The sequence below is a fragment of the Crocodylus siamensis genome, chromosome 4, assembly GCF_052110815.1.
Source record: "Crocodylus siamensis isolate JL-2025a chromosome 4, ASM5211081v1, whole genome shotgun sequence".
NCBI lineage: Eukaryota > Metazoa > Chordata > Crocodylia > Crocodylidae > Crocodylus > Crocodylus siamensis.
Window position 1 is genome coordinate 155,066,461 of NC_143398.1, and position 27,032 is coordinate 155,093,492.

The 27,032-nt window shown below is 52.6% G+C and overlaps 1 protein-coding gene across 2 annotated transcripts in view; it reads left to right on the forward strand.

Annotated features, from left to right (window-relative positions):
* PLCD3 (phospholipase C delta 3) overlaps nucleotides 1–19,514 on the forward strand; it is a 56,076-nt gene extending 36,562 nt beyond the window's left edge. For both annotated transcript variants that reach the window (XM_090044315.1, XM_090044316.1), the window contains exons 5-16: nucleotides 4,337–4,562; nucleotides 6,003–6,204; nucleotides 7,339–7,483; nucleotides 7,730–7,882; nucleotides 8,129–8,251; nucleotides 9,430–9,465; nucleotides 10,397–10,556; nucleotides 11,969–12,085; nucleotides 13,111–13,289; nucleotides 13,659–13,794; nucleotides 15,287–15,436; nucleotides 16,136–19,514. In XM_090044315.1, the coding sequence (XP_089900441.1) occupies nucleotides 4,337–4,562; nucleotides 6,003–6,204; nucleotides 7,339–7,483; nucleotides 7,730–7,882; nucleotides 8,129–8,251; nucleotides 9,430–9,465; nucleotides 10,397–10,556; nucleotides 11,969–12,085; nucleotides 13,111–13,289; nucleotides 13,659–13,794; nucleotides 15,287–15,436; nucleotides 16,136–16,224 (1,716 nt within the window). In that variant the 3' untranslated portion in view covers nucleotides 16,225–19,514. The remainder of the gene's footprint in view (nucleotides 1–4,336; nucleotides 4,563–6,002; nucleotides 6,205–7,338; nucleotides 7,484–7,729; nucleotides 7,883–8,128; nucleotides 8,252–9,429; nucleotides 9,466–10,396; nucleotides 10,557–11,968; nucleotides 12,086–13,110; nucleotides 13,290–13,658; nucleotides 13,795–15,286; nucleotides 15,437–16,135) is intronic.
* The last annotated feature ends 7,518 nt before the right edge of the window (nucleotides 19,515–27,032 follow it).

The window sequence follows — 27,032 nt, forward strand, 5'->3', positions numbered from 1 at the left end:
AAACAATAGAGCAATTCTTCTGTTGCAAAGGACTTAGAAAGCCCACAACAGGGCAGGATTGTTTTGACACTGTGGATTTCTTTTTGAAATCTCTTGGTTTATCTTGTGAACCATGTGTGTACACCTAGCAGTGCTAGCATAGCATGGCACCCTTGGAAGGATCTCAAGGCTCCCCAGAGTGTTGCAACACCTTGGTTGAGAATCAGTACTTTCCTCATTTGGCTTGCCTTCCAACCCCTCTTTTTTTGTTGCTTTCCTCTAGACCCTCTCTAAATTGTCCACATATGCTGCATCTACATAAGGTGCTTAATGCACAGTAGCCTAACAACATTGTGCAGTAGTGTGTCACAGCACAGACAGCGCTAATACGCTACTGCTCAGTATTATTAGGTTACTGCACAGTAGCGTCACTAAAACTAAAAAGGCATTTGCTGGCACTACTGCACAGTAACTGTAGTTGTAACTTAGTACTTCATTAAGCAAGTACTAAATTAAATTTGCAGTAACTTTGGCGCATTAATGAACATGTAAACGCAACCATCCTCCTTAAAATGTGGAGGCCAGATCTACACACAGAACCCTAGATGAGGCCTAATCAGCACTGAGTACAGCGACACCATCTTGTCTCTAGTTTTATACCTAATACTCCTGTTGTCGCAGCCTAAACTTGAATTAACTTTTTTTACAACTGCATCACATTGAACCTGTTGAGTCTGTGATCCATCAAAGCCCCCAGGTTCTTCTCAGTAATCCTGTCACCCAGCCAGTTACCTCCCATTCTGTATTTGTACTCTGGATTACTCTTCCCTAGGCCCAGCACTTTGCATTGGTGCATGTTGACCTTCCATTGTTGGATTTCCACTGGTAGACTGGAATTACCCAGGATGGATGGAGTCTGGGCCTGGCAACACAGCTATAGTCACCAAATAGTGTAGAAGCTGCCTCAGCTGCTGTTGGGATGCTGTGGAGAGTGGGAAGCTCTGCTCCATAGCAGTCCTAGCTTCCCTGGGGACTCCTAACCACGGATGCTGTAATGGGGTAGACATCTGTTCCTGCATGTTTCTTCCTCACAATGACTAGATGGATACCACCCTCTCCAGGGGATGGGATCTGCCTGGGAGATGGCAGACCCGCTCTGAGGTCTCTGCTCTGCCTGGCTTGGAGCATGGACTAGAGCTTAGGCCTCCCATATCCCATGTGCAAGTGATGGCCACCAGCTGTATGACCTTCTGGGGTGGGCATCCTTCCTCTCTGCTGTGGTAGCCATGCCCCTTTGTAGAAATAATTAAATACTCAGTGGAGCAAGAAACAGACCTTGATCTGTCACATCTGCCCTGAGCGCTGGGCTGTGCAGTCTTGGGTTTCCCAGTGACAATTAAGTTGTTTCTACAAGAAATGAGAGAGAGATGGGAGACTCGCCGCAGAACACTGCACAGTGCAGGGGAAGGGATGTTTTTGGGGGTGCCAGATCTGGTTCATGGTGCCCTTGGGGTCCAGCACTCCCAATGCAGCAGCTCAAAAATGTTCCGTCTCAGTTGTGACCACCCAGACCCTGGGCAGGCCTGGGTTTGATTCAGACTGGCAGCACAGGGTGCTCTGGGCCCTCAGTCTCATCCTGTCAAGGAGGCTAGGCTTGACCAGGAGCTAGTTTGGGGGATGAATTGTAGCTGGTGCACTGGGGTGGGGATTGTACAGGTGGAGCTGGATTAGTGCCTGATCTGAGCAAAACTGTAGCAGCATTCAGCTGGTGAGAGCTCAGGGAAGGTGAGGGGCCTGCAGGCCTTAGTCCCTCAAGGCAGCTCTATTCTCCAACATCAACCCCTGGGAGCAAGAGCAGAGTCCTTTGCTATACCTGGAAAGAAACTAGGGTAGCAATAACACTTCTGGCTGAGGGACCTGACTGAGTTTCAGAGCAGCGTTCCCTCTAAGCTGTGTGGCATGCGCGGCCACGCAGGCACTCCTGGCACACAGCATGAGCACACCTGCGTGACCATGCATGCTGTGCAGCTTAGAGAGAACCCTGTTCTGGAGACCCCTGTGGCTGGGGGTGCCGGCTCCATGGCACCCCAGCCTGATCCAGGCCCCCACCTAAGGATATATTCAGCCTCTAGGGTATGTTCAACCCCTGGCCTCTTAGCTGTATGCGTGCCAGGCTATAGGATGGGAGTGTATGTCCACAAAGAACAGAGCGGAGACCAGCCCCACAACCCTTCTCATACAGATGCCATCAGATTTTATAGATTTCATAGACATTAGGGCTGGAAGGGACCTCAGAAGATCATCAAGTCCAGCCCCCTGCCCCAGGGGCAGGAAGCCAGCTGGGGTCATAGGATCCCAGCAAGATAAGCAGCCAATTTGCTCTTGAATGTGTTCAATGTAGGTGCTTGAACCACCTCCGCTGGCAGACTGTTCCAGACCTCGGGGGCTTGGACAGTAAAGAAATTCTTCCTTATGTCCAGCCTGAAACAGTCTTGCAGTAGTTTATAAGTGTTTGACCTCGTCATCCCTTGGGGCGCTCTGGTGAACAAACGTTCCCCCAGATCCTGGTGGTCACCCCAATAAACTTACAGGTGACCATCAGATCACCCCTGAGCCCACGCTTTTCCAGGCTAAATAGCCCTATGGCTCTCAGCCTGTCATCATAAGGTCTGTTTTCCTGACCTCTGATCAGGCGCGTGGCTCTCCTCTGGACTCTCTCAAGCTTCTCCACATCCTTTTTGAATTGTGGAGCCCAAATCTGGACGCAGTACTCCAGCTGCGGCCTCACCAGGCCGGGTACAAGGGGAGAATGATGACGGGGATTTGCTTGAGAAGCATCTATGGATGCAAGCCAGCATTTTGGTCGCTTTACTACCAGCGTCACATTGCCAGGCTCATGTTCATCTTGTGGTCAATGATGAGCTCAGGCTGACCCGACAACATTGTCCTCACAGCAGCTCCAGGCATCATTGTGCCAGTTGAAACATAGACACACACCTGTCCCACAATGCTCCCAGTCCAGGGAAGAAAAATGCCATAGCCCTCACTTTCCAGCTGGAGAAGCGAGGCTCAGATTCACTGAGGAGCAGAGTCCCTGAGAGCTCCTGGGATTTTCTGAAGCTCTTTCATAAAACTTCCATTGACATGCCCAGGGTTGTGCTGCAGAGAACAAAGGCTGAACCCTAGTCTCCATAAGCTCAGGCCTATATGCCCCCTCTTCCCCTCCGAGCTCAGCCTGCTCTCATGGTAGCTTGTTCCCCACCCAATGAGACAAGTTCCCTTTGGTTTCAGACCAGCGTTTCCTGCTGGGAAAGGTGAAAATGGTGTGATCTTAGCTCAGTGCTAGGGCGTCTATCTCCAGCCATGCCACAGATATCACTAGCAGTCAGGTCCCTGGGCAAGAGGAGCCTGGATGCCAAGAGCTGTAACTCTACCACCCCTCCTCCCTCCCTCCACCCCACAAGGCAGGTGGCCCTGCTCTTCCAAGTCATGGCTCAGCACCTCACACAGCTATGAAGAACCTGAAACTCTTGGAGCCTCATCTTCCTTAGCTGAGCCGGGAGAGGCAGTTGCCAGAGACAGGAGCCTGTTAACCCTTTGGGTCCAGGATGGGAGAGGGGTCATGTCCACCCCTGCCCCTTCCTCTGGCCGTACCTGGTTGAGGGCTCCTTAGGAGCAGGAGGGGTGGAGCTCATGTTTGCATGGCCACAGAGAACTCCTGGCCTGAAAGGCAACATATTTCTAGAATCTTAGAAAAGCGGGGCTGAGAGGGACCTCTGAAGGTCATCTTGTTCAACTCGCTGCCTTGGGGCCCCAGCACAGAGAGAAATGCCAGCCCCTGACCTTTGGTGGCCTGAAACCCAAGCCCAGGTTCAGGCATGGCTGCTAGAGCTCAGCACCAGCAAATGAGCCCCTGAAAGCTAAGAGGGGCTGAGCACACGGCCCAAAGGTCATAGAGCAGCTGAATATCAGGTCATAAAAGCCCCAGCTCGGTGCCAGCCCCACTGCAAGGACTCAGGACATGCACTGACAGGAGGGCTCAGTGAAGGGCTCAATGTAGACATAGTCCTGAGGTCATGCCTGGCTCTGCTGCCTGTGTGCTACATGACTGCACAAGTCACTTCCTTATCTGTGAAATGGAAGGAATTGCACCTCCACTTTGATCCATCCTCCTGGGGCCAGGATGAAGACCCAGGAGTCCTGGCTCCCAGCTCTGACTGCTCAGTTAGACTCTCTCTGGTTAAAGTCACCTGACCTGTCAGGGCTAGGGTGCCCTTGGGCTGGTGGGAGGGCATTTGCCCTCCTGCTCTGGGCCCCCTCAGCTTAGCTCTCAGTCACAGCTCTCTGTGCCCAGCAGGAATGTGACAAGTCCAACAATGACCGGCTGGAGGAGCATGAGATTGAAGAGTTCTGCACCCGGCTGATGAAGCGGCCTGAGCTGGATGATATCTTCTACCACTACTCGGGCGAGGACTGTGTGCTGTCAGTTGAGGAGTTGGTGGAGTTCCTGCAGGACCAGGGGGAGAAGGCCAGTCTGGCTGATGCCTGCAGGATCATCCAGACTTACGAGCTCAACGAGAAAGGTAGTGTCTGCTCAGGAGCCTGATTTGGGGCCTTGGCCTCACTGATGTCTGTCATGGGGAGTGCCCCCTTGCATAGGCAGGCTGGTTTGCTGCCCTAGCACCTGCACTAGTCTGCAGGGTCTGTAGAGTTAAAGAGTGTATGGTTTCCCCTGGCCACATGCCTCAGAGCTGCCCTGTGTGGAGCCCATGCAGCAATGAAAGAGGAACGCTGATTCCATGGGCTGTTCCATCCTTGGCCCGATGTCCCTTAGTGACTTTGAGGACCTGGCTGCTTCTCCCATTGGAAATGGAGCTGGGAACCAACAGGCTCGGCTTGCAGAGGATGAGCGCTCCCAAAGGGGGAGGGAGATTCCCAGCTGTCCCTGAGAGTGCAAAACATGGACATACACTCTGCTGTGAATTCCAGGGCTGGTGTAAACACAGTTACTGCTCCAGTTTAACCAACATCAGCTTTAATGAAACCAATGTAGCAGCTCCCAGGGGCACCACAAGGCCCTAGTGTAAGCAGGTTTCTTGTCTTCTATTGCAGCTATGCAGTTCCTTTCCCCAGTCAGGCAAAGGGGAGTGTGGGGTAGTGGTTAGTTAGAGTAGGGGGTTAGGAGCTCAGATTGCCATTTGTTTCCTTTGTTCTTAAAGGGGAGGGGGTGGGGAGAGGAGGAAGGTTATGACAGGGGAATGGGGAGTCAAGGGATCCTGGGCCATCTCCATGGCTTTCGCTTGGGGATTCTCTGCCAGAAGAGGATGTTTCTGTCACTGACGCTTTGCAGGCCTCAAGCAAGCCAGCACTGTGCTCCATGCCTGAGTTTCCCCAGCTGTAACTTGGGTAGTACAAGCTACCCAACAAGCACTGTGTGGGGAGGGTTAATGAATTATGTCGAATGCATGGAGCTCCTCCTACCAGAGAATGTCTATGGTGTTAGGATCTTTGCAGGGTAGCCCAGACAGGAGTGTGGGGCCTGACCCAGGTTTCCCCAGAAATCCTCTCCTTCCCCTTGAAACCCACTTCCAGCTCTTTAGGATGTGCCTCTTCCCTTAGATATGTCTCTGCCCCTGAGTCTACTCCTGGTGTTCTCCTGAAAGTGGAAACAGGTACCAAAGGGCACAGGCATGATGGAAATGCATTATGGCTGGGGAAAATGAGGCAAGGAGCATGGGATGTGCCATGTCCTGGACCACTTGGCAAGAGAATAGATCCAGAGAGAGGACCTGTGACTCCTGGTTCCTAGTACTATGTCCCCTACCCAGCAGGGGGACACTTCCTTATGCAGCTGCTCTGCCCCCTTTTCTTGTATCCTCTGTCCTGGCTTTGCCAAGAGCCCATGCACTACCCTAGGTTGGTTAACCAAGGCTTGGGTGGCCAGGGAGTATGGGAGGTGCCCAGGAAGGGCCTTGTGCCCAGACACAACCTTTGGAGAGCCCCTGGAAATCTGTTCCCTACAGCCAAGCAGCAAGACCTCATGATGCTGGACGGATTCATGATGTACCTACTGTCTGCTGATGGCAACATCCTGAACCAGGAGCACACCAGGGTCTACCAGGACATGAGCCAGCCTCTGTGCCACTACTTCATCTCTTCTTCGCACAACACCTACCTGACTGACAACCAGATTGGGGGACCCAGCAGCACAGAAGCCTACATCAGGTGGGGGCCAATGGGAGGCTGGGTGCCACCGCAGGGGTCTGAGGGATTATGGCATTGAGAGCTGGGAGCCTTGGTGCAGGGGCAGAGGACAACCCACCTAGGGATTCTGGGAGCAAACACCAGCTGAAAACATCTCAGCCATTGCAGAGGGGTCTCTGGGCAGCCATTGCCCAAGAGCACCAGAGCCCAGCTGAAATTAAGCCATGCCTGTGGCCAGTTTTTCCCTGTTCCAGTCACCGTACCAGGTGCATCAACTAAAGGATGAAACCCCTGTCTGGGCAATAACATGGTCATTGGTAGGAGCCTGTTCCTAACCCCAGTCAGGGGCCAGCCTGAGCCTAACGCTGGAAGGTTGAGAACCCTTGTTGTCTCTGTCCTACGAAGTGCTGCTCTTCCCACTGGGGTTGATATCTCCTTAGAAACATAAGGAAGCCTATGAGTAGCCGGCTCCTGTGGGGGCTCTGAGCCAAGCTGCCCTTCCTGAGGTTGGCGCCTTTCTTGCTTATGTGGCAGGGCCCTGAGACAGTCCTGGCCTTCTATAAATTCAGACCTGTGCTCCCTCCTGAGCTGCTTGTTTCTCCAGGGAGGCCTTCTCTCAGCAGGCAGTAAATGAGATCTGCCTGGTCTGGACCAGGTTGAGTCACCCTAGCAAGCTGAGTCAGCAGGATAGCCCTGCACCTCCCATGGAGTCCTACTGCCCCTTGTCCATTCACCTCCCATCCCTGTTTCACTGACCAAGTAAGCCCAACCCTCCTCACACTTCATCTTATCTTACCCCTGCCTGGCTGAATGCTCCCTCATCGCAGTGGAAGTGGTGGAGCTCTCTAAGTGAGGAACCTGTCTTCAAACTACTTGGGGCTGGCTCTTATCTGGTTCCCCACAGCAGGGAACAGCTCTGAGAAGATGGATGGTGCTAAACTGGAGGGTAGGGTCAGTTCCACTGGGCTGGACCCTTGCCTTCTCTGCACTGGTCCCCTGCAGGGGCAGCTGTCCCTGGAGGGTGCTGTTGTGTGAAAGTCCTGCCTGGGAAGGCTCAGGTGACTGAGCAGTGCCAGAGTCCCTGGATTTGTGCTAAGGGCAGGAGCAGCTTTTAACTGTTAGCCCAGCCTTTGAGTGACCCAGCTCTTCCTGCAGAGCGTTCATGAAGGGCTGCCGCTGCGTGGAGCTGGACTGCTGGGAGGGCTCCAATGGTGAACCTGTCATTTACCATGGCCACACGCTGACTTCCAAGATCCTCTTCCGGGACGTCATTGAGAGCATCCGGGACTATGCTTTTAAGGTGAGCCCTGGCCCCAGTGTGGGCAGCAGTCAGCTTTGACTCTCTCCCTTCCACAGCTACTTGACACCCACCAGGCATGCAGCTGAGTCCTGCTGCTGCTTCATGGGGTAGGATTAGTCCATGAGACCTGGGCTCAGTGAAGCTGTGGACTGGTAGGAGCCTGTGGCAGCCTCCTATCCAGACCGGTCTTCTGGGGAGGGCTTAATCTCACCCAGCACTGTCTCTGATATCTCTTCATCTCCCCAGCAATCCCCATACCCTGTCATTCTCTCCCTGGAGAACCACTGTGGGCTGGAGCAGCAGGCGACCATGGCTCGGCATATGAAGACCATCTTGGGGGACATGCTGCTGACCCAGACGTTGGACAGGCAGGTCTCTAGGGTGCTCCCATCACCAGAGGTAAGGCCCCTCAGCAGTCTGGTTGCTTTGGGGCCAGGGACTATGTTCCCACAGGCTCTCTGGAGGCCAGCTCAGGGTTTGGGGGGGCCCAGTAATGAATACTCCTGGCTGCAGCCATCTCTTGCCCTGCCTCTTGGGGCTCCCTGATCACGGGGGAGCCAGTGCCTCCCTTGGAAGGGGAGGAGGCTGGGCAGGTCACACAGCCTGCCCCAGCAGAGATCTGACAAGGGCTTTCTTCTCATACAGCAACTGAAGGGGAAGATCCTGGTGAAAGGGAAGAAACTGCCGGACCTGAGAGGTGACCTCGAGAACCTGAGCTTTCTCTCTGACGAGGAGGAGGAGGAGGAAGAGGAGAGGGATGGCCGCAGGGTAAGGGGGCAATAGGCCAGACCAGGATGGGAACTGGGGGAGGTCAATTTTCTGAGCAAGGTCTCAGACCTAGTGGCTGGCCCCAGCAGTGTCACAAGCCCATGCTGCTGTGGTGAAAGTGATGTGACAGCTAGGCACACAACTCTCCAACACCATCACATGCCAAGGGGTGGAAGTTGGCCATGCAGACCTTCACCCCAGCTCTACAGCAGCCTTGGCACAACCTTCACTTGCCCAGAACAGGGCAGGAAGCTGCTGTAGGAAGGGGCTGAGACTGTCCAACTGGGTCCAGGTTAGTAGCTCCCCTCCCTCCCTCTCTCCTTCCCCCGTCTCAGCCTCTGTGACAACGAACAGCCCTGGCCTGGCCCCTGTCTCTGTCTCAGGACAGATAGCCTGGTATGGGTTTAAGTGATCTTGAGCAGCTGGCTGCTGCTTGTCTGATCAGTCCTTTTCTGGTAGCTCTGGGCAGTGACAGTTGGTCCAGAGTAGCCTCCTGTGCTGGTCCTGCTGCCTCAGACAATGTCCCATGCCTTGTAACACTCTTGCCCACCAGAAAAATACATGTCTGCGGAGAAGGAAAGCTTTTCTCTATTCTCCCTTGACGGTGGCAGTAACTTCCTGTAGGAAGCGATGTTGGTGATTCACATTGCCTGCCCCTGTGACTTGGTACTGAGCTCCCTGTGGGGCTGGGCTGACACAACACCCATGATCAAGTGCTGGGGAGTGCTGTGCTGCAGAGGCTGCACCCGTGCCTAGGTGTGAGAAACTTTGAGGTTGCTACAATCCTGGCCAACTTATACATCACAGTTTCCTGAGCTGAATGCTCTCTGGTGGTCGAACTGGACAGTGTCCTTTGCTTTCCATCCTATCCAGCTGTGCAGGGGAGGGTGCTGTGTGCTGTTAATCAGCTGTAGTGATGTGTGAAGGGGGTGTCTGGGCCTATCTGGATTCCCCGTGGTGAAAGATGTGTGTGAGCTGGGGAGCAAGGAGAGGAAAGTGTGCTGAGCTGTGGCATCCCATGGTTCTGGGATGGTTGCTGGAGTTGGGGTGCCTGGGTCTGCAGCTGGGCAGAGGAGCTGGCACTGCCTTGCACAGTGGATGCCACATTCCCTCCCCACACCCTGGGCAGAGGCTGAAATGTGCTGGCTCCTGACCTGATACTTTCTCTTCTCTTGCAGTCATTGCATTCACTGCAGGACATCAAACCATTGCAGGTGAGAGGAGCTCTGGGGACCATGCAGAAGGCCACGCACAGTCTGGATGAGAGCAGGGCTGATCCAGCCCCTGCTCCCCACTGCATGCTTATAGGGAGCTGCCTAGGGGGTAGGGCATGGGGCAAAAGTGGGGTAATGAGTCTCAGGGCAGCAGGAGCACTGTCTCTTGCTGTTGTAGCTGGGTGTTGCATCTTCATGGACAGGTAAGTCCCACTTGCTCCCCCTCCCATGGGAGAGGCACTGCAGACCATGGCCCACTGTGTGCTACTGCCCCTGTCAGCCTCGGCACCCAGAGAGCTGGGCAGGGCCCATATGAATAAACAGTGGTGTTGCACTGCACCCATCACCCAGCAGCCAGTGACTCAAGGTCCCCTGAGCAGAGTTTCTATTAGTTGTCCCCATCTATCCCTCTGGACTTCTGTGGACATCAGTGAGAATTGGGAGTGCTCAACATGACAGGATGGGGCCTGTCAAAGCAGAGGATCACTGGGTGGGGGGTGCAGAGGATGCTGCAGGCTCCAGCACCTTGGTTTTGTCCCCACTTTGCTGCACACACAACTTTGTAACTTCCAGGAAGGGAGAGGGAAGTGGGGGAAACATGGTTAGAAGACAAGACCTCATTCAGCTGAGAAGACCAGGGGGACAGAGGCCTGCTAGCAACTGAGGCCTTGAGCTAAGGTTTGGCTGAAGCCTTAGCAAGACATTGTCAGGGCACAGGGCCTCTTGTCTGTCCAGCGCAGTCTCCCATCACTTGGGCCAGTATACAGTGCGGCAGGGCCTTCACATACCTATTCCAAAGGGACTGGGGGGTGGAGATCCAAGGGAGGGCAGCTGCTAGCACAGGGGCCATGGTCCATGCTTTGGGCCTGCCAGCACCACGGTTGCTGTGGGAATAGACAAGGTAGTGATCCCTTAGTGTGTTCTCATGTAGGCCAAGGATGCCTTGCAGGTCGCCCAGGAGCTCTCTGACATGGTGGTGTACTGCAAGGCCGTCCCCTTCCTTGGCCTGGAGCACGCACTCAGGAACCCCCAGGCCCATGAGGTGTCGTCCTTCAACGAGAGGAAGGCCAGAAAGTACATTAAGGAGTCAGGTGAGGGTGTGCTTGGACATGGAGGAGGGGGAAATAGACCGATGGATGGACCCAGGAACTTCAGTTCTCACCAAGACTCCAGACCCAGGACAGGGAGGGGTCGGGGTGGGCAGGATGGGCCAGGCTGCTGGGCAACAGGTCCACCTAAGCTGGGCTGGAACATGTTGTACCCCTGTGTGGGCTCTGATGGGGTGGGCTTGGGCTTTGCTAGCCTGGGCTTGCCAGGATCAGACCAGGAGCCATGGCATAAGATGGGGTTAGACCGTGTTATGCCACTGTGCACAGCACAAGAGGTGGCCACAGACTTGAATAGGGTGAACTGGGTGGGATGGCTTTGGCTGCACTGCCCTGGAGCTGGCAGGTGTCTTGCTATCTGGCTGAGCCTGAGGCTTGGCCTTTGCAGTGAGGCATGCTCCCTGCTGGGCTCTGCTGTGAACACTTTAACCCACAGGAAGTGTCTGTTATTCCAGGACCTCTGAGGTCTGTGCTCCTGGACAGGGCAGGGCAGGGCAGGGCACGGGGCTTTGCTGGGGACTGAGCCAGGCACGAGGTGTGTCCAGAATTGCACCAAGGTCATGCTGTGCATGTCGGTGAGCTGGCCAGAGACCCCTGGAAGATTTCCAGGGGGCATTCTCTACTGATGAGGGTCCTATAATCCATCCCTGCTTTGCTGATGCCTGGGAGCCCCTGGCCTGGACTAGGCCCAACACGCTGAGCAGAGAACAGATGCCCCTGCCCCAGAGTGCTGACAGGTTGAGGCAATAGACTCAGACTCTTAGTTCTGGGTTCCTTCCACCTCTGAAATCATTTCCAGCCTCAGGATTTCAGCAGCTGATATTTTGCTGGTATAATCTAAACCCTGTACAGTGGGCTTGTTTGGTAGCCAGGAAATTGGCTGATACCTATAGTAGTAGGTTAAACCTGCAGGCCCCTACAAGTTAATGCCTGACAGTGAAATAACCCCCATATCACTAATACACAAACTGAGCCAGCCTGCTTGTGGTTTGAAAACCTTTCGTCAATCTGCATTTGAGGTCAGGCTGTAGCTACAAGAAACTACATGGTCCTTCAGCCAGGTGCTGGGGGGCAGCAGAAGACTTACTGTGGATAATAGAGAGGATGGCTCTGCTCCCACAGGACATTTGAGGACTCAGGACAGAGCATTGACATTTGAGCCTTGACATTTGAGTAGGGGGCTCCACTGTCCCCCTGACATACAGCAGCACCTCATCCCTAGCCACAGGCTCCTGTGGGCTGCTGGCATGGACTCAGTTTGCTCTGACTTTTCCTGGCCTTGCCCTCTGCTCAAGGGATGAGGCATTGGGGGGCAGGGGGGAGGTGAGTGGGGGGTGGAGGCAGGGTCTCCCTGCTGCTCAGCACTGCTAACATGAAGGTGCTTTGCCCTGCTGCAGGGAACGCCTTTGTCCGCTACAATGCCCAGCAGCTGAGTCGCATCTACCCCGCGGGGCTCAAGATGAACTCTTCTAACTTCAACCCCCAGGAGATGTGGAACGCCGGCTGTCAGCTAGGTGAGGGGGCAGCTGGAGCCAGGGCCAGTGCCAGCCATGGGGTGGCCCTGAGGGAGAGACACTAGCCCCAGCCCTGTCACAGGGTGCCCATGAGCCAGTTGTATCCCTGCCCTGTGCCTCAGTTTCCCAATCTGTTCCATGGTGTGCTGGTCCTGACCTGCCTTTGTGCTCGTTGTGGAAAGGGCCAAGCAGGGCCCTTTCTATCATTAGAAATGGGCCCCAGTAAGACACTGGGCTGAGCCTGAGCCCCCAACCTGGGCAAGAGGCTTAGTTCCTCAGCTCATCTTGGTATGAGCAAAAGGAGGCAGAGGAGACTGAGGGGGAGGATAAAGGATGATAAGGGACTGGTGCTCCCTGCTGGTTCGTCTGGGTAATGCCTGGCCTGCATGCCTGATGGCCCAGCCCAGGTAGGCCAGGCTGGACCCTGCCTGCTGGCCAGCACTGGGTACAGGGCAGGTGAGGCCAGCATTTCCTCCTCATGGCACCCAGAAGCATTGGCTGTGTTAAGCTTCTGTTGACCGTGTGGAGCAGGCTCAGGATTAGGTTCCCAAAGGAAACATGTCGCTGGCTTGTCAAAGATGTAGGCTGGTGTTGCTGTCATTGGTGGGGTAGAGCTAAGAGCATCGGCACCCACCCAGGGCAGAGCTGTGTGGGCTGCAGCAGTCTGTGCCAGCCCATCTAGGCATGACCCCCTCATACCCTCACACTTAGGCGTCCCAGAAGAGGGAGTTGGGGTGAGTGGGATGTGGTTCCAGCTTGAGATTACTGGGCCTCCCCTTGTCTGGCACACTGGCTTCCCCTGCCCCAGTGCCCTCGATCATAGCCTTACACAGCAGATCCCTCCCCTCAGCCCTGCCAGAACCTGCTTATATACCCTGCCCCCTCCTCCAGCCCCTTTGCCCCAGACCCCCAGCTCCTGCCTGTTTACACTGGCAACCTCCACAAACCCCCACATTCCCCTGCCCTAGCACCCTCAGATTTTGCTTGTATAAACCTGTGGGTGCTCTCTGTGTTTTGTTTTAAAGTGGCTCTCAACTTCCAGACCCCTGGCTGCGAGATGGACCTGAATGATGGACGCTTCCTACAGAATGGGTGCTGTGGCTATGTGCTCAAGCCCAGATTCCTGTGCAATGGCCAGAGCACCTTCCAACCCGAGGCCCCGTTGCAAGGGTCCAGCCATAGGTCCATCATGCTGATGATCAAGGTGCTGGGCTCTATGCAGAGGGGTTTGTGGATACAACAAGGGTGGGTGGGTGTTGGGGTGGGCATGTGCACGGAGTGTGGGGTGCTGGACTGTTGCAGGGGTGCTGCTGAAGCAGGAGGCACTGGGGCTCTCTGACTGGAAGCCCAGCCTCCTGCCTCTCCCTACTCTTGTGCTGAATTTTCTCCCACCTTCCAGCTGTTCCCTTTTCCTGCCACTTCCCTTCCCAGCAACCCTGGGTAGAAGGGCCCAGTGCAGCTTGCATTAGAGCTTTTATCAAACAAGAATAATGTTTGCACCTTCCCAACCCCCCCTGAGCTACAGCCAGCGGTGTTCCCACCCAGCACTAACTGGCCTTTCTGCTCCTCCCAGGTGATCAGTGCCCAGCAGCTCCCGAAGCTGAACAAGGAGAAGAAGAACTCCATTGTGGACCCCTTCGTGCGTGTGGAGATCCATGGCATCCCCGTGGACTGTGACAAGAAAAATACATTGTACAAGATCAACAACGGTGAGTAGCCCAGCCTGCCCCAGCCAGTGAGAAACTGCTGTAGGTGGGGTGGGGCACCAGGAGGCACAGCCAGATCCTCTCAGAGCTGAGAAAGATCTGGCCTTATTAGCTCCTGGATGGGACCTTCTTTTGGGGAAAGGCAGCATGTGGCAGGAAGGGGGCCCTCACCACTATTTCTCAGTGCACTGAGGGGCTCGGGCAGTCCCTTGGCAAGGGTGAGTTGGGTCCAGTGACTTACTGCAGAGATTAGGACATGGACCAATGGCTTGAAATAGCAGCAAAGTAGGTTTAGATTGAATATCAGGAAAATATTGTTCACTGTTGCACTTGATAGTGGAATGGACTGCCTAGGGAAATTGTGGAATCTCCTTCACTGGAGATGTTCAAGAAAAGGTTGGATGGACACTGGTTGGGGATGATCGAGGTGTAGCTACGCCTGTGTTCTACTATGGGTATTTCTCATGCTTCTGGGCTTTGCTGGTTGCCCCCTCCCCCACTTTCTGCTACATGTCAGGATGTTTTTAAGTCTTTCTAAGAGACATTGGGTATTAACTGCAGCCAAGGTCAGGGACTTAGACAGGAGTATGCTAGTGCTCCTGCTGGGATTTAAACCTGGAGATTCCTGGTTAGAGGGCCTCACCCCTCTGTTCAGGGTCAGACTGATCACTATATTTAGGGATGGGAAGGAATTTTACCCCATGGTCAGATTGGTATGGATGGTGGGGGAGTCTTTGCCTTCCTCTGTAGTGGGGTCATGGCCCTCTAACTGGGCTCTCTTGAGTGTATATGAACAACTTTTTATAGAAACAGGGAGCTGGCTGCTGTGATTCCTCTGCTTTACCTGTGGCAGGTTAGGGTGTTGTGTCTTGTGTTACATCAGGATTGATAGTAGTTTTATGAAGAGTTTAGATTATAGATTTGTATAGGATGGTTTGGATTGAGATGATCCTGCCTCGGGCAGGGGTTTGAATTAGATGACTTCTGCAGGGCCCTTCCAGCCTTACTTCTCTATGAAACCTGACTTCTGCTTCTTCCCAGCTGTACAGCTGTGCTGCTCCCCTGGGATGAGCTGTGAGCAGTGGTGTTCCCTAGCCCATCTCCTAGGGGTTAGCTCTCATTGGGGCCTGGCTGTGTTCCACCCTGCCAACAGCCCCTTCTGCAAGGTTTTGGAGAGTCTGCCTTCACTTTCTCTCACAGAAGAGACCAAAGCATCAGCCTTCAGCTTGGAAGGCAGGGGTTGTAGCCACTGCAGATGAAAAAACTGGGCTGTCAGGGGTAGCGTGAACAGACTTTATGCCTGGCCCAGTTGGTGCCAGGCCAGCCTGTGCGTTCCCCTGGCCTGCTTCTGATCAGCCATAGGGTTGTCTCTCTCTCAGGAAAGGTGTGGGGGCTACTTGGCTGGGCTGTGGTGGCTGTGTCTGGGTGCCCTGTGCCCCTGGGGCTGCTGTGCTTGGCATGTGACTCTGTCTTTTTCTCCCCCCAACCCCTGCAGGCTTCAATCCTTGCTGGGATGAGATGCTGACCTTCCAGCTGCAGGTGCCAGAGCTGGCGCTGGTGCGCTTTGTGGTGGAGGACTATGACAACACATCCTGCAATGACTTTGTGGGGCAATTTACCTTGCCCGTGAACAGCATGAAGGAAGGTGGGTGCCTGGCATGGGGAGGAGATGCCCTTCAGTGTTTGCCACAGAATCTCAGTGTTGCCTTCCATCTCAGTAAGAGGCAACACTGATATGTCAAAGCAACTAAGGCAGAAGTGTGGGCTGGTGAGGTTGGGCTTCAAAAAAGGAACAGAGAGTTTGAAATAGCCCAGCTCAGAGGCCCCTTTCTGTGGCATCCAAGCCCTTGACCTGTGCCAGGCCTGATTCTGGCAGGCTTGCTCTTTCACCACAGTCATGCATATCTAGATACACCATGACCCCCACTCCCTAGGCTCTGCCAGGGACAGTGCAGCAGAGGGTACTTCCTGTGGGGCTTCCTACCCTCTTTTGGCTGGACTGTCCCATTCCATATGTCCCCCTCCAGTGCTTGTCTTTAGATTTTCTGTGTATCCTTCTAATCCATTTTAGATCAGAAGGGGCCCTGCTTACATTACCGACCCTGCAGCCTCAGCCAGGGTGGCAAAGAGCTTTCTATTATGTTCTCAATGTGCCACGTTACTGTGGACTGTTAAACAGCTGCTCTGTTCCACCCCAGAGGTGGCTGCATTTCAGTAGCAGATAAATACATTCCTTAATACCCTGCAAAAAGCTATTGAAAGAAAAGGGGCAGGACTGTGCTACAATGGGCAGACAGGGTCTGTTGTCTTTCTAGTCTTACCTGCTTCCTCCCTCTGTCCCCAGGGTATCGCCACATCCACCTGCTGTCCAAGGATGGGGCTTCCCTGTCACCAGCAACTCTTTTTGTGCACGTTAAATTTAAATGGCTGTGAGCATGAGGGTGCAGGGTCACTGCCTCAGGGTGCGTTGGCTGGTGCTGTCATCTTTCAGTGCCCTCAGCTGGGCAGGTGCTGAGTCCCAGACTTGAGCCAAAGGATGAGCCTGGAGGCAGATGGGACTGCATGGACCGATCCTCTGGTCTCAACTCTGCCACACACAGGGCCAGAGAGCTTGCTGCTGCTAATGCTGCTGAGCACTGGCTCAGCCCCCAAACCAGGGGAACAAGCTGAAGATGATTACCAAGCTCCTGGCACTTCCCTGTGACTCCATCGCAGCCCATGCTCTGCTTCTCCCTTCTCTGAACGGAAGTTGCTGCCTCTTCCTGTCCCCAGAGCGCTGTGAAGAGCAGGAATGAAGAGAAGATCTGGGCCTGCCGGGTGCTGTGGGCCAGCACAGCCTCCCACCATACCAGTCTGATAAGTGCAGAGTACTTACCCCTTGCTATTGCTATCAGTGATCTGCACGCTCCAAGATACCTTGTGCAGGACTCATATGAACAGGTGCACACAGAGATACAGTCTAGCCTAGCTGCTGGGAGGATAGGGTGGGTGGGTGAGAAGGGGCAACGGTCCCCTTGCTGGCATTGGCAGAGGATGCTGGGAGTTTGCTGTCATTTGGCTCAGTGCCTAACCCTGAATTGAACTCCTCAGCAGGTGCCCTGGGTGAGCACGGTTTCAATACAGAAGGGAGCAGGGCCCATCCATTCTCCTGCCTCAGACACATGCAGCCCCAGGCTAGGTTCAGGAAGGACTGTGCCCATCCTCTGGCTTCATGGCATCTTGGTGGTTCATGCAAGGTGTTGCAGTCACCCTTGTTGTTAAAAGGAGAGGGGGCCCTGGTAGCTCATGGGAAGAACCATGCTATGCACATGGATAGGGTAGCTTATCCCATTCCAGGCTGCTGTTTTAGGGGCAAGTGGGGGTAGGTAGTTTGAAGGGAATTGGGATCATGCAAGGAGCTGAGCCTCCGGAGCTGACGCTTCCAAAGGAGACTTGGGGAGTCTGGTGCCCAGCGCTCATGGACAGTCAGTGAGAGTTGGGCACATTGAGTCCCCTTGGCTAATCCCATCCTTCCTGGGCTGTGCAAGCAGGAGGCTTTGCCTTTTCAGAGGCATGATGTATTTCTAGTTGCAGCCTTATCACCCCTTTGAAGAGTGAATGTGCTGGGGATGGCTTCTTCCAGAATACAGGGTTGCATGTGGGATCCTGCTGGAGATGACCAGCAGCAAGTTACCCACCCTTGGTGCAGAAGATCCTTTTCAAAGCCACTGTGCAGAGTAGCGCTGTGGTCAGAAACAGGTGGGTCTGCAGGGAGACACCAGTGTCATCCAGGCTGTGCCCACAGATGTACCACTACCCTGCTCCAAGGATGCCACCCTGTTAGATCAGCAGAGGAGGTAACAGTGGAATTGTGGGAAAACAGGGACACAGGGGAACCCAGGAGGGCATCTAGGCCAACCCAGCAGGGGGTCAAAGCAGGATCACCCGTTTAAAATCCTCTCAGCAAATTGCACTGCTGACCATTGGGCTTCAGAGTCCACACAAACCTGGGATAAATAGGCTTGTTCATATGTCTGCGATCTGAGGTTTCTCTTGCACTTGGTTCAGGAGTTGAGGCCCCAGACTTAGACCAGAATATACCAGAAGCCTCTACTAGATTCAGAGTGCCCAACTTGATGCTCCTTAAAGGGGCCCAATTTTCAGAAAGTCCTGGGCACACAACCTCTGGAAATTCAGCCCCTTCAGGGTACCTTGGGATGGGCCTCAGAGTCACAGGTCACTAGTGAGGTCCCTGTGAACACCTGCCAGCACGCCAATGAGCAGTTATCTGCTTCCAGCTATGCAATGAGCCAGCTCTCTGCAGTCCTTGGGTGATGTGTGCCATGCTCCTGTTGTGCACTAGAGGCTGTGTCTGGGAGGAAGTGCTGAGTGATGGGCTCGTTCAGTGATTCTCAGGCTGCTGGGGAACCCTGGGGTGCCTTGAGATCCTTTCAAGGATGCTGCAGGGTGTGCTGCACAATATTAATACTCTGAAGTGTGCCAACATTTACACATGCTTCATGAGATAAACCCAGACATTTTGCATAGGAATCCATAGTGTCACATAGTGACCTGCTGTGATCTTCAAGCAGAAGAATTGCTCTATTATTTTTTCCATAGTCAAACAAATTAGTACAAGCAAAGAGCTGACATTTTCTGAAAAGCACCTTAAGTTGGTCACGGGTACTTCAGGTGTGAAAAGGTTGAGCACCACTGGGCTAGATGCACAAGAGGATGTGGGTGCCTGATGTCAGAGTTCATTCTAACCTCCAACTCAGCTGCCACCTCTCCCTGGAGGAGTCTAAGTTTCCACCTGCACCTAAAGACTTGCTGCTGGTGTCAGCAGAACTGCCAACATCTGACAACATAAAGCAGCTCAGCATCAGGATCATAGGTCCAAGCAGCATCCACAGATGAAGCACCCTTTGCTTGTTCTGCCACGGGGCTGGTATTCTTGGAGCACATATACCTACAGACAACACAAACAGAAGGAGCAGCAGCCTCTTATCCTAGGCTCCGTGGGTTAGAGCAGCCTCCTAGGCGGCAGGAGCTGTGGGTTCCAGTCGCCCCTGGCAGAGAAGGGATTTGAACATGCATTTCCTATGTCTGGAGTGGATGCACCCCATACCATGCTGTGCATCTGAGTGACTTCTCCTCCAGGCTGTGAATCCTGCAGGGGAAGGTGCCTCCTGCAGGCAAGCTTTTGTGGATCCTGTTCTGAGGTACCAGCTCTCCCCATTTTATGCAATAGGAGCCAGGGCACCTACTTAAGGGCAGTAAGCCACAAGGTGCCTTGATGCAAGATGTGGTGGCACTGAACACTGCAACACCATCCTGTGACAGATCCAGCCCAAGGGTCCTCAGAAATTGGCCAACAGTATCCTGGTGCGACTTCACCCAGGGGCAAGGGAGTGGACCTGGTCATTTTAAAGAGCCTCCTCCTTGCTCCTCAGCCCTGCTAGCAGAGGCCAGGAGCCCAGCCTGCCTCAGTGCATCTCCTCTAACCGTTTTCCAGTTAAGCCTTCAGTAGCTACTTCATCCCTTGAGCTGAGCTGCTGGGAGTTGAAGGAGCCTTTTGCTAGAGTACAGCCTGTCTCAAAGTTTAGGGGCCTGATGTACAAGGACAAGGAACACCTGACTTTTTTTGTTTTGTCTTGTTTTTAACAGTGTTGTAGCAGGAAGGGAATGTTCAGATCTTTATAATATATTGTAAAGCCATTATAATAAAAGTTTATTTTAACACATCCTTTCCTTGGAGATCCCTGCCCCAGTGTGACCCCGGCCAGTGACTCACACAGCAAATCATAGAGCTAAGTAGGAATGGCAGGGACCTCCAGAGGTCATTTAGTCCAACTGCCTGTTGAGGCAGGGCCAGCTGTACCCAACCTATCCTGTACCACTCAATAATCTAAACTCTTTGTAAAACTACCATCAATCCTAACACAGCGGAAGACATAACAATCTAAACTGCCACAGGTAAAGCAGAGGGACCATGGCAGCCAACGTCCTGCTTCTATACAAAGTTGTTAATACACTCAAGAGATCCCACACTTCTTGCTACAGGGGAAGGCAAAACTCCCCCACAATCCATACAGATCTGATCATGGGGTAAAAACTCCTTCCTGACCCCAAATATGGCCATTGCTCTGACCCTGAGTGGAAGGGCAAGGCCCTTTAGCCAGGAAGTTTCAGTCCCAGCAGAAGCACTGGCACACCCCAGTCAAAATCCCTAGTTTTGGCTACAGCTAACACCCAATGCCTCTGAGGGAGGCTTAAAGACACCTTGACATGTGGAAGGGGGCAACCAGCAAAGCCCTGAAGCAAGGGAAATACCCATAGTGGAGCACAGGCTACACCTAGATCATCCCCATCCAGTAGCTGTCCAACCTTTTCTTGAACATCTCCAATGCTGAAGAGTCCACAACTTCCCTGGGCGCCTATTCCACTGCCTCACTATTCTAACAACAAAGAAGTTTGTCTTGGCTTGGATGGAGCTGTTTGGCTTAGCACTGACTGTAGTGAGAGCCATAGCCCTTGGCCCCTGGGGAAATACACCGCCTGAAGGGAAGCCAAAAGTTTAAAAATGGTGGATCCAATTTAAGAGTAACCCAGTTTAAGGGTTACTATTCATTAAACCAGAGTGCAGCAACCTATATAGCCTGTGGGCTGGATCTGGCTTGTGGAGCTGCAGGGCCTTTGCCCATGCAGCTGCTGGGTGGTGGCGAGAAGCATTAGTTCTGTTTGCGTTGGAGGGACCCATGCTCACTGAGAGCTAAACACCATTAAAGCAGCCTCCTTGTCCCCTAGCTGGCCTTGGTGAGGTGACAGCATGCACATGCACTTCCCCTGCTCTGCCACCCCCCCCCCCAACGGCACTAAACAAGCAAAAAGTCACTTTTAGAAATCACGTAGAAGCACAAGGCTGTAGTCTGCGAGTAGCAAAAAGCATGTTGGGAAGAGAGAAAATGTAGCTAGTAGGTAACATCCAAGAGCAGGCAGGTGTGAGTGCAGTACAGGTGCACTGGAATGAGCCCCAGGGGGATGGGAAGAAAGCCCATGGAACAAAGGCATTTGCTACAATGGGGTTAGTGAATCTGCTGCAGCATTGCCCACATGGAAAACATCAGGTCCTGCCACTTGACTGGATAACGTGTGGGGTTGATATGAGGCCATTCTGCCCCGCCACAGGGCAGCCACGAGAGCTTCAGCCCAGTGCTGTCTTCATGCCAACTCCATCTGTAAAAAGGGATACGCTTGGCCCGGACTAACTGTGGGCACCATCTAATACAGGTGCCCAGTGACTCCAAGTTTGAGCAGTGGTGCTGTTCTGCTCTGCGTGATCAGCTGAGGAAAGCAGCATAGCTACCAATTCAGGGAGGTGACACAGCTAGCCACAGGGGTGTGTGGACAAACCTGGATCTGTACATGAGCAGGGTTAGGTAATGTGGGGCCTGAAGAGCATGGAGCTGAACCTGGGGACCCAAGGGGCCCCTTTCCAGTCTCCCACTCCTCAGTAACAGGTGTTTCTGCAGCATGTTAGACCTACAAGAGCTTCCAAGATACCAGAACTGGGGCTTAGGTGTTTCACTTCAGTATGCAGTCCCTGCCACTGGTGCATAACTGGAGGTGGGGCCCTGAACCAGGACTGAGCCAGGAGTTGGGGCCAAGAACCCCACTTTGGCAGAAAGCAGTGAGAGGGAGCAAAGGCTTTGAGGGTCACAAGCAAGTGAGGCCTTGGCTTACCTGCCTTTCAAAGATGGCATTTCACAGTAGCTCCTTTATCACCCAAGCAGGTTGGCTCATTTGTGACACTGAGGGCAAGTGGCCCCTGCTGACCACAGGTGGCATTACTCAGAGGTGACACACAGCTCCACCTCTTCTGTATTCATCTGTGGCAGCAGTCTGAAGGTTCATATTATCATCTCAGAAGCAAAAAACCCACCCTAGGAGGTAGGGATGATGGTGGTAGCAACAAACAATGGAGGGCATCACTTCCGTCATCAAGACGTCTTAGGTAATAGCCACCCTGTGTGCAGTACCATGAGAGGCACTGCCCTTTATAGCCAAAGGCCAAGAAAACGCTTAAGCTCTATTCGTTCTAAGCTGGATGGGTTCCTGTTGACCTACCTAGCCATGTGTAGGGGATATCTTGTCTCACTTTGCCCTGCAGCAGCCACGGTGGAACCCCAGAGCTAAGGGAAGCAAAAAGACCACTAAATTCAGGCAGCAGTTCAAAGCAGAAAGCCTTCTTCCATGGGCTAAGAATTGTGATGGAGTGGGATGGTCCCCCATGGGTGTGCAGGGGGGACTTAGCCTAGACCCAGACAAATGTGGGAGGGTCCTATGAGGGTGGCAGGATTAGTTAGGCCCCATCTCCACAGAACAGCTGGATCTCTATCTCGCTTCCCACTACCTAAACCCTGGACAGATGCCTGCCCACAGCAGGATGGTACTTGTCTGCTGCATTCTTTGTAATATGCAGTACAACAGGGAAGGTGTGAGCGACAGCCAAGCAGCTTCCCACACCTCACTCAGCCTCTCGTGTTCTCCACCCACAACTATGATATAGGTGAACATGGCACAGCTCTTCCCTGGAAGGGAGATGAGCAATTAAAGACTGGCCCTATTTCCCTTCCTGGGAATGACAGCTCATCTCTTTGGTTGCGATAGAAGCATATACAAATCTCAAAATAGCAGGGGACCCCATTCACAGGTCACTGTTCAATTAAGGGCCAAGCTAGGGCCCAGTCTGCAGAAGTCTCTACCATATTAAGAGGAGTGGACAGAGGTTGTTCTTCAAAGCTAGACATTTCCAAAGCAGTGCAGGGGATTCAGAAACATTTTTCATCTAATGAAATAGAGGATTAGGGGAGTTAATGTCACATGTAAATCCCCAGGCTGCTCTAAGAGTCTCACCCTATATTTCTAGAAGCACGCAGGTGCCCTCACTCCTACCCTTTCCTGGCTCTTTCTAAACTAGATCCATTCCAAACTTCACTGCCCATTTCTTGACCACCCTTTTATAGGCTTACCTGGAGGTAGGGACAAATTACGCTAAGTGGGTAGCTGGCATCATCTGTCAGCACTTTGTTCACAAGTCACCCTACTCAGACTGCATTAAGGCAGGTGACGGGGCCTTCTCCAAAGGCATAAGCAGCCCTGAAATCAGTTTCTTAGAGTGTGTACCACTGCAGGCCAGAGGTTTCCCAAGCTGTCATGAGGAAGCCAGCTGCACAGCTCTCATTAGCCAAGATACCAAAAAGCGTCTACTGATTTTGGGACCCAATATGAGACATTTTATAGGGACCTGGTTTCTGGGCACCAACCCTCCAAAAACAAGGCCCATTTTAAGGTGTTTCAAGTGCTCCTCCCAGATTCACTAGTTTGCAAAGCTTAGCCAAGGGGAGCTATTCACCTGGTCTCCTAGCACAGTGGTTCTCAACCAGGACCTGCTTGTAAACATCAATGGCCAGTCCTGACCCAGTGCCCCCTGCCCCTAGACCCCACCCCAGACCCCCCTGTGTGTGGGGCAGGGGGTGGGTGCCAGAGGCACAAGGGGGCCCCCAGCTGCCCCTCACAGGTTCAAACTCTGCCAGCCTGCAAGGGAAAAGCAACCATTCCCCACATTTTTCTCCTTTAGTTTGTTGATCCATTTTTAAAGTCTGTTTGAGACCCTTTCCTATATTCTTGCAACCAATTTTTGGGTCATGACGCAAGGGTTGAGAAATGCTGTTCTAGCTGGCCTTGGTGAGGTGAGCAGGCACGCACACACACATGCTTTAATGCACAGTAGCCTACTTTAATGTTCATTAAAGCATCACACAAAACCATGCACTTTTGCTAATGCACATTAAAATAGGCTAATGTGCCTTTTTCTAGTACCTCACAATGAAGGTACTAAATGTGCATTCGCAAAAGTGCACTAATGAATGTGCTGGTGCCCCCCTTCTCTCCCCCTACATATACACATTTAGGAAGCATTGTTACAAATAGCCTCCCACTTAAACTAGTTTGACAGAAAAATGACTGAAAAGGAAAATCTGAGGCTAGCTGCATATTTGAGCCTTTATGATGCTGTCACTGAACGTGAGCCACATACAGTGTTTTTCAAACAACTTTTGGGGAGAAGTTTAACCTCCTTTATGGCCAAAGCAGCAAACCCAACATGGAGCAGACAGCAGAGAAACCCACTGCATAAGTAGAACTTGAGAAAACTGTGAGAGAGAGAGAGAGAGAGAGAGAGAGAGAGAGAGAGAGAGAGAGAGAGAGACACACACAGAGGGAGAAAGGAAGAAAGATTTTAAACAAGCCTTTGGGGGAGAATTCGCACAAACCCTGAACATACAAAAACAGTACAAAGAGTCCTGCCCTTTTCCTTTGTAAAACAGGCTGTCTGGGATTCTCACTGGAAATGCAACAATCAAGCGAGTCTACAGACTGACTGCTTTTGCCTAAGCCATTGCACAACTAGAGACTTTGCTGCTCACAGGATTATGGTTTTGCACCCACCCAGGTGCAAGCAGATGTCAGTACAAATACTCAGGTCCTCTCTTTGGCTTGATAGGACTGTCAAATAGATGGAGAGATCCAACCACATCTCATGGCTCTGCCCTGGGGCCATCTCATGTGCAGCCCGAGCGGCCAACCAGTGTGTTCTATTTTGGGAAGCAGTGGTTTCCAAATGAAACCAGGGCTAGGGGTAGACCAAGCATTGGCACAGCCTGGAGAAGTCTTTGGCATTGCTGGTAATGCTCCACTGCAGCTCCCTCAGTGAGTCCAGCCAAAGCCAACCCAACCTTTCTGCCTGTTGAATGGGAGACACTTTCCTGTTCCACATCAGCGACGCATATCCCAAAGCTTCAGGGGGCATGCTCTGGGCTCAGGTTGTCTTAGGTGGCCGACACCCTTCTCTTTCATCTCCCCAGCTCACCAATTTCCCTGGAGTTGGAGAGGTTTTCCCCAAATTGTAGAATGATGCAGGATGCTCATACTCCATCGCAGGGAAATGTTACCGAGCCACTGCCCTTGTTCTGTGCAGCAGGGAATACATACATCTCTATAAGGGTGATCTCCAAGGCTTGCTTATGCTGGTAACACAAAACATTCAATTCCTTCAAATCTGCCAAGCTGATTTCAGCCACCTCAGTCTATGGGAAAACTGTCCTTCTGCACAGGATTATCTGGCTCCTTGATGCACTGAAATCATGAATGGGAACAAGTATTCAGGATATTTGCATAGGTGATGTATGACCATCTCCCACAGCTCTGCTTTAAACATGTTGACACAATCCAGGGTGGAGACTTTCAAACAGAGAACGACCTTATGATAGATGTTCTAGGAGTGGCCTTGCTGGGTTGGAGATGAGGCCAAAGCACACATGCTGCTTCACTTTCAATTGTCCAATGAGGGCTTAGGCAACCGAAGCAAGGCAGTACTTTTGGTCCTACTTGGATCAGGTTGCAAAACAAGTGTCTGTAAGCTTGGGTTTCCTTCTTGAAATGGCATCAGTCCCTTTTGTGGGTTCCACTGTACCCCATCACAAGTGCAGCTATTCACAGTATGTTCAACATGTCGAATGGGGGCAGACCCTTCCCCTCAGAAGATGGCCGGTTCCACCCTGCTGCCTGGCAGGAGGGCACAGGGCAGCCAACGTCTTCTTGGTCTTGGTATTCTGTAGAATGGACAGGTGTGGCTTGTTGGCTTAAATTTCTTTGGCGCATGTTTTTGGTGGGTAAACCAGGGACATGCTGGAGCAGTTAAACAACCATAACAATGAGAATCCACTTTGCTTTGGGGGTCCATTTATTTCTGGGGCTGCTTTACAGCTGTATCATTTTGGCTGGATGTCACAGATCACACTAGGCCAAGGACCTGAAACACCAATGGGTATTGAAAGTCATGGGGCCTTCTCATTTGCTGTGAGCTGATTTACAGACAATTTCCTTCTGGGAGATTACCCATGTCCTTGGGATCTTGCTTATGTTATAACCAGAACAACTTCCCTCAGGAAAGCCCACATTTACCACACAACTAACAGGAACAGAGAAGATGCAGTCCGTTCAATGAGACTCTTATACAGTGTGGTGCATTTCTTTAATAGAACTACGCAGATCTGGAGGAAGACAGGCCTCAAGGCTTTTTATCAAGATCATATACTTCTGAAGAAGGATGAGTGCGTGATACCAGGGATCACAATTAGGTCCAATCATGCCAAGGGCTGCTTTAAAGGAGCAAATTGTTATGCTTGGTTGTTTGGGGGAGAAACCAAAACCGAACCAAACCCAGAAGCATGAAGAAAACTAAGCCAAGAAGAAGTCCCTGAGGTGCAGCATTGGGGTAAGCCTAGCAGCCCCAAAACCTACAACCAAAGTCCCACCTTCTGGGAAGAAATGGGGTTGGTAGAACAGATTCTGTCCATATGACTACAGCAGTGGGAAGGCACAGGCTATGTGTGGCAGAGAGGAGGGTATTTGACTGTGCAGTTTTCACATTTCTGGATTCTGCTCCAACATGCCCAGTACTAGACTCCTTGGCACAAGCTTCACAAACAGTGGCTTCTCCAGAACTTGGGAAGAGTCAGTTCAGCTGACTATGAGTACTCGCTTCGCTGAGCAGTGAGGATTTGAGTTTCAAAGGTCAGGGGAGGCAAGCACATACACAAATAGCCCTTGTTAGTACAAGAATATGGATGCGGTTCCTAGCAGCTAAAGACTCCTTCATTTCACACCCTCAGATGGAGTTAGACCAGGAAGAACTGCACTTGAACACAGCTCGTCTGCAAGAGTCTAATACCAGCTCTTCAGGGTGCCAGGGCTTGTCACCAGCTTCTTTGCTTCTTCCACTCTCAGTGTCCAAGACGCAGACTTGCAGCCCTGCCCACCACAGCACACTGACAAATCTTGAGCTTGGGAAAGCAAGATACAAATGCTGGATAGAGCCAGATATCTCATTCAGCATGCCTCAGTCCCAAGCCCCACGAGCATGACAGAGCAGTCCCTCAGCCCTGACATGTTCCACCCCTGCTGGTCTGGACTGAACTGTTCAGTGGTTTTGCTGCTGGTCACGAAGCCAGCGCCCTGTTACCCAAGAAAGGACTGGAGCCCAGGCTGATAATAGGAGAAGACCAGCATAATAAGCAACAGGACCCCTTTTAAACCCAGCCTCTTGTAGCGAAGAGTCATGGTGCGGTGACTGGGAAGCAGCCTCTTGGCAGGGAGGAGTGCGTCAGCGTCAGTTTGGAACAGGAAAGATTTAAAATATA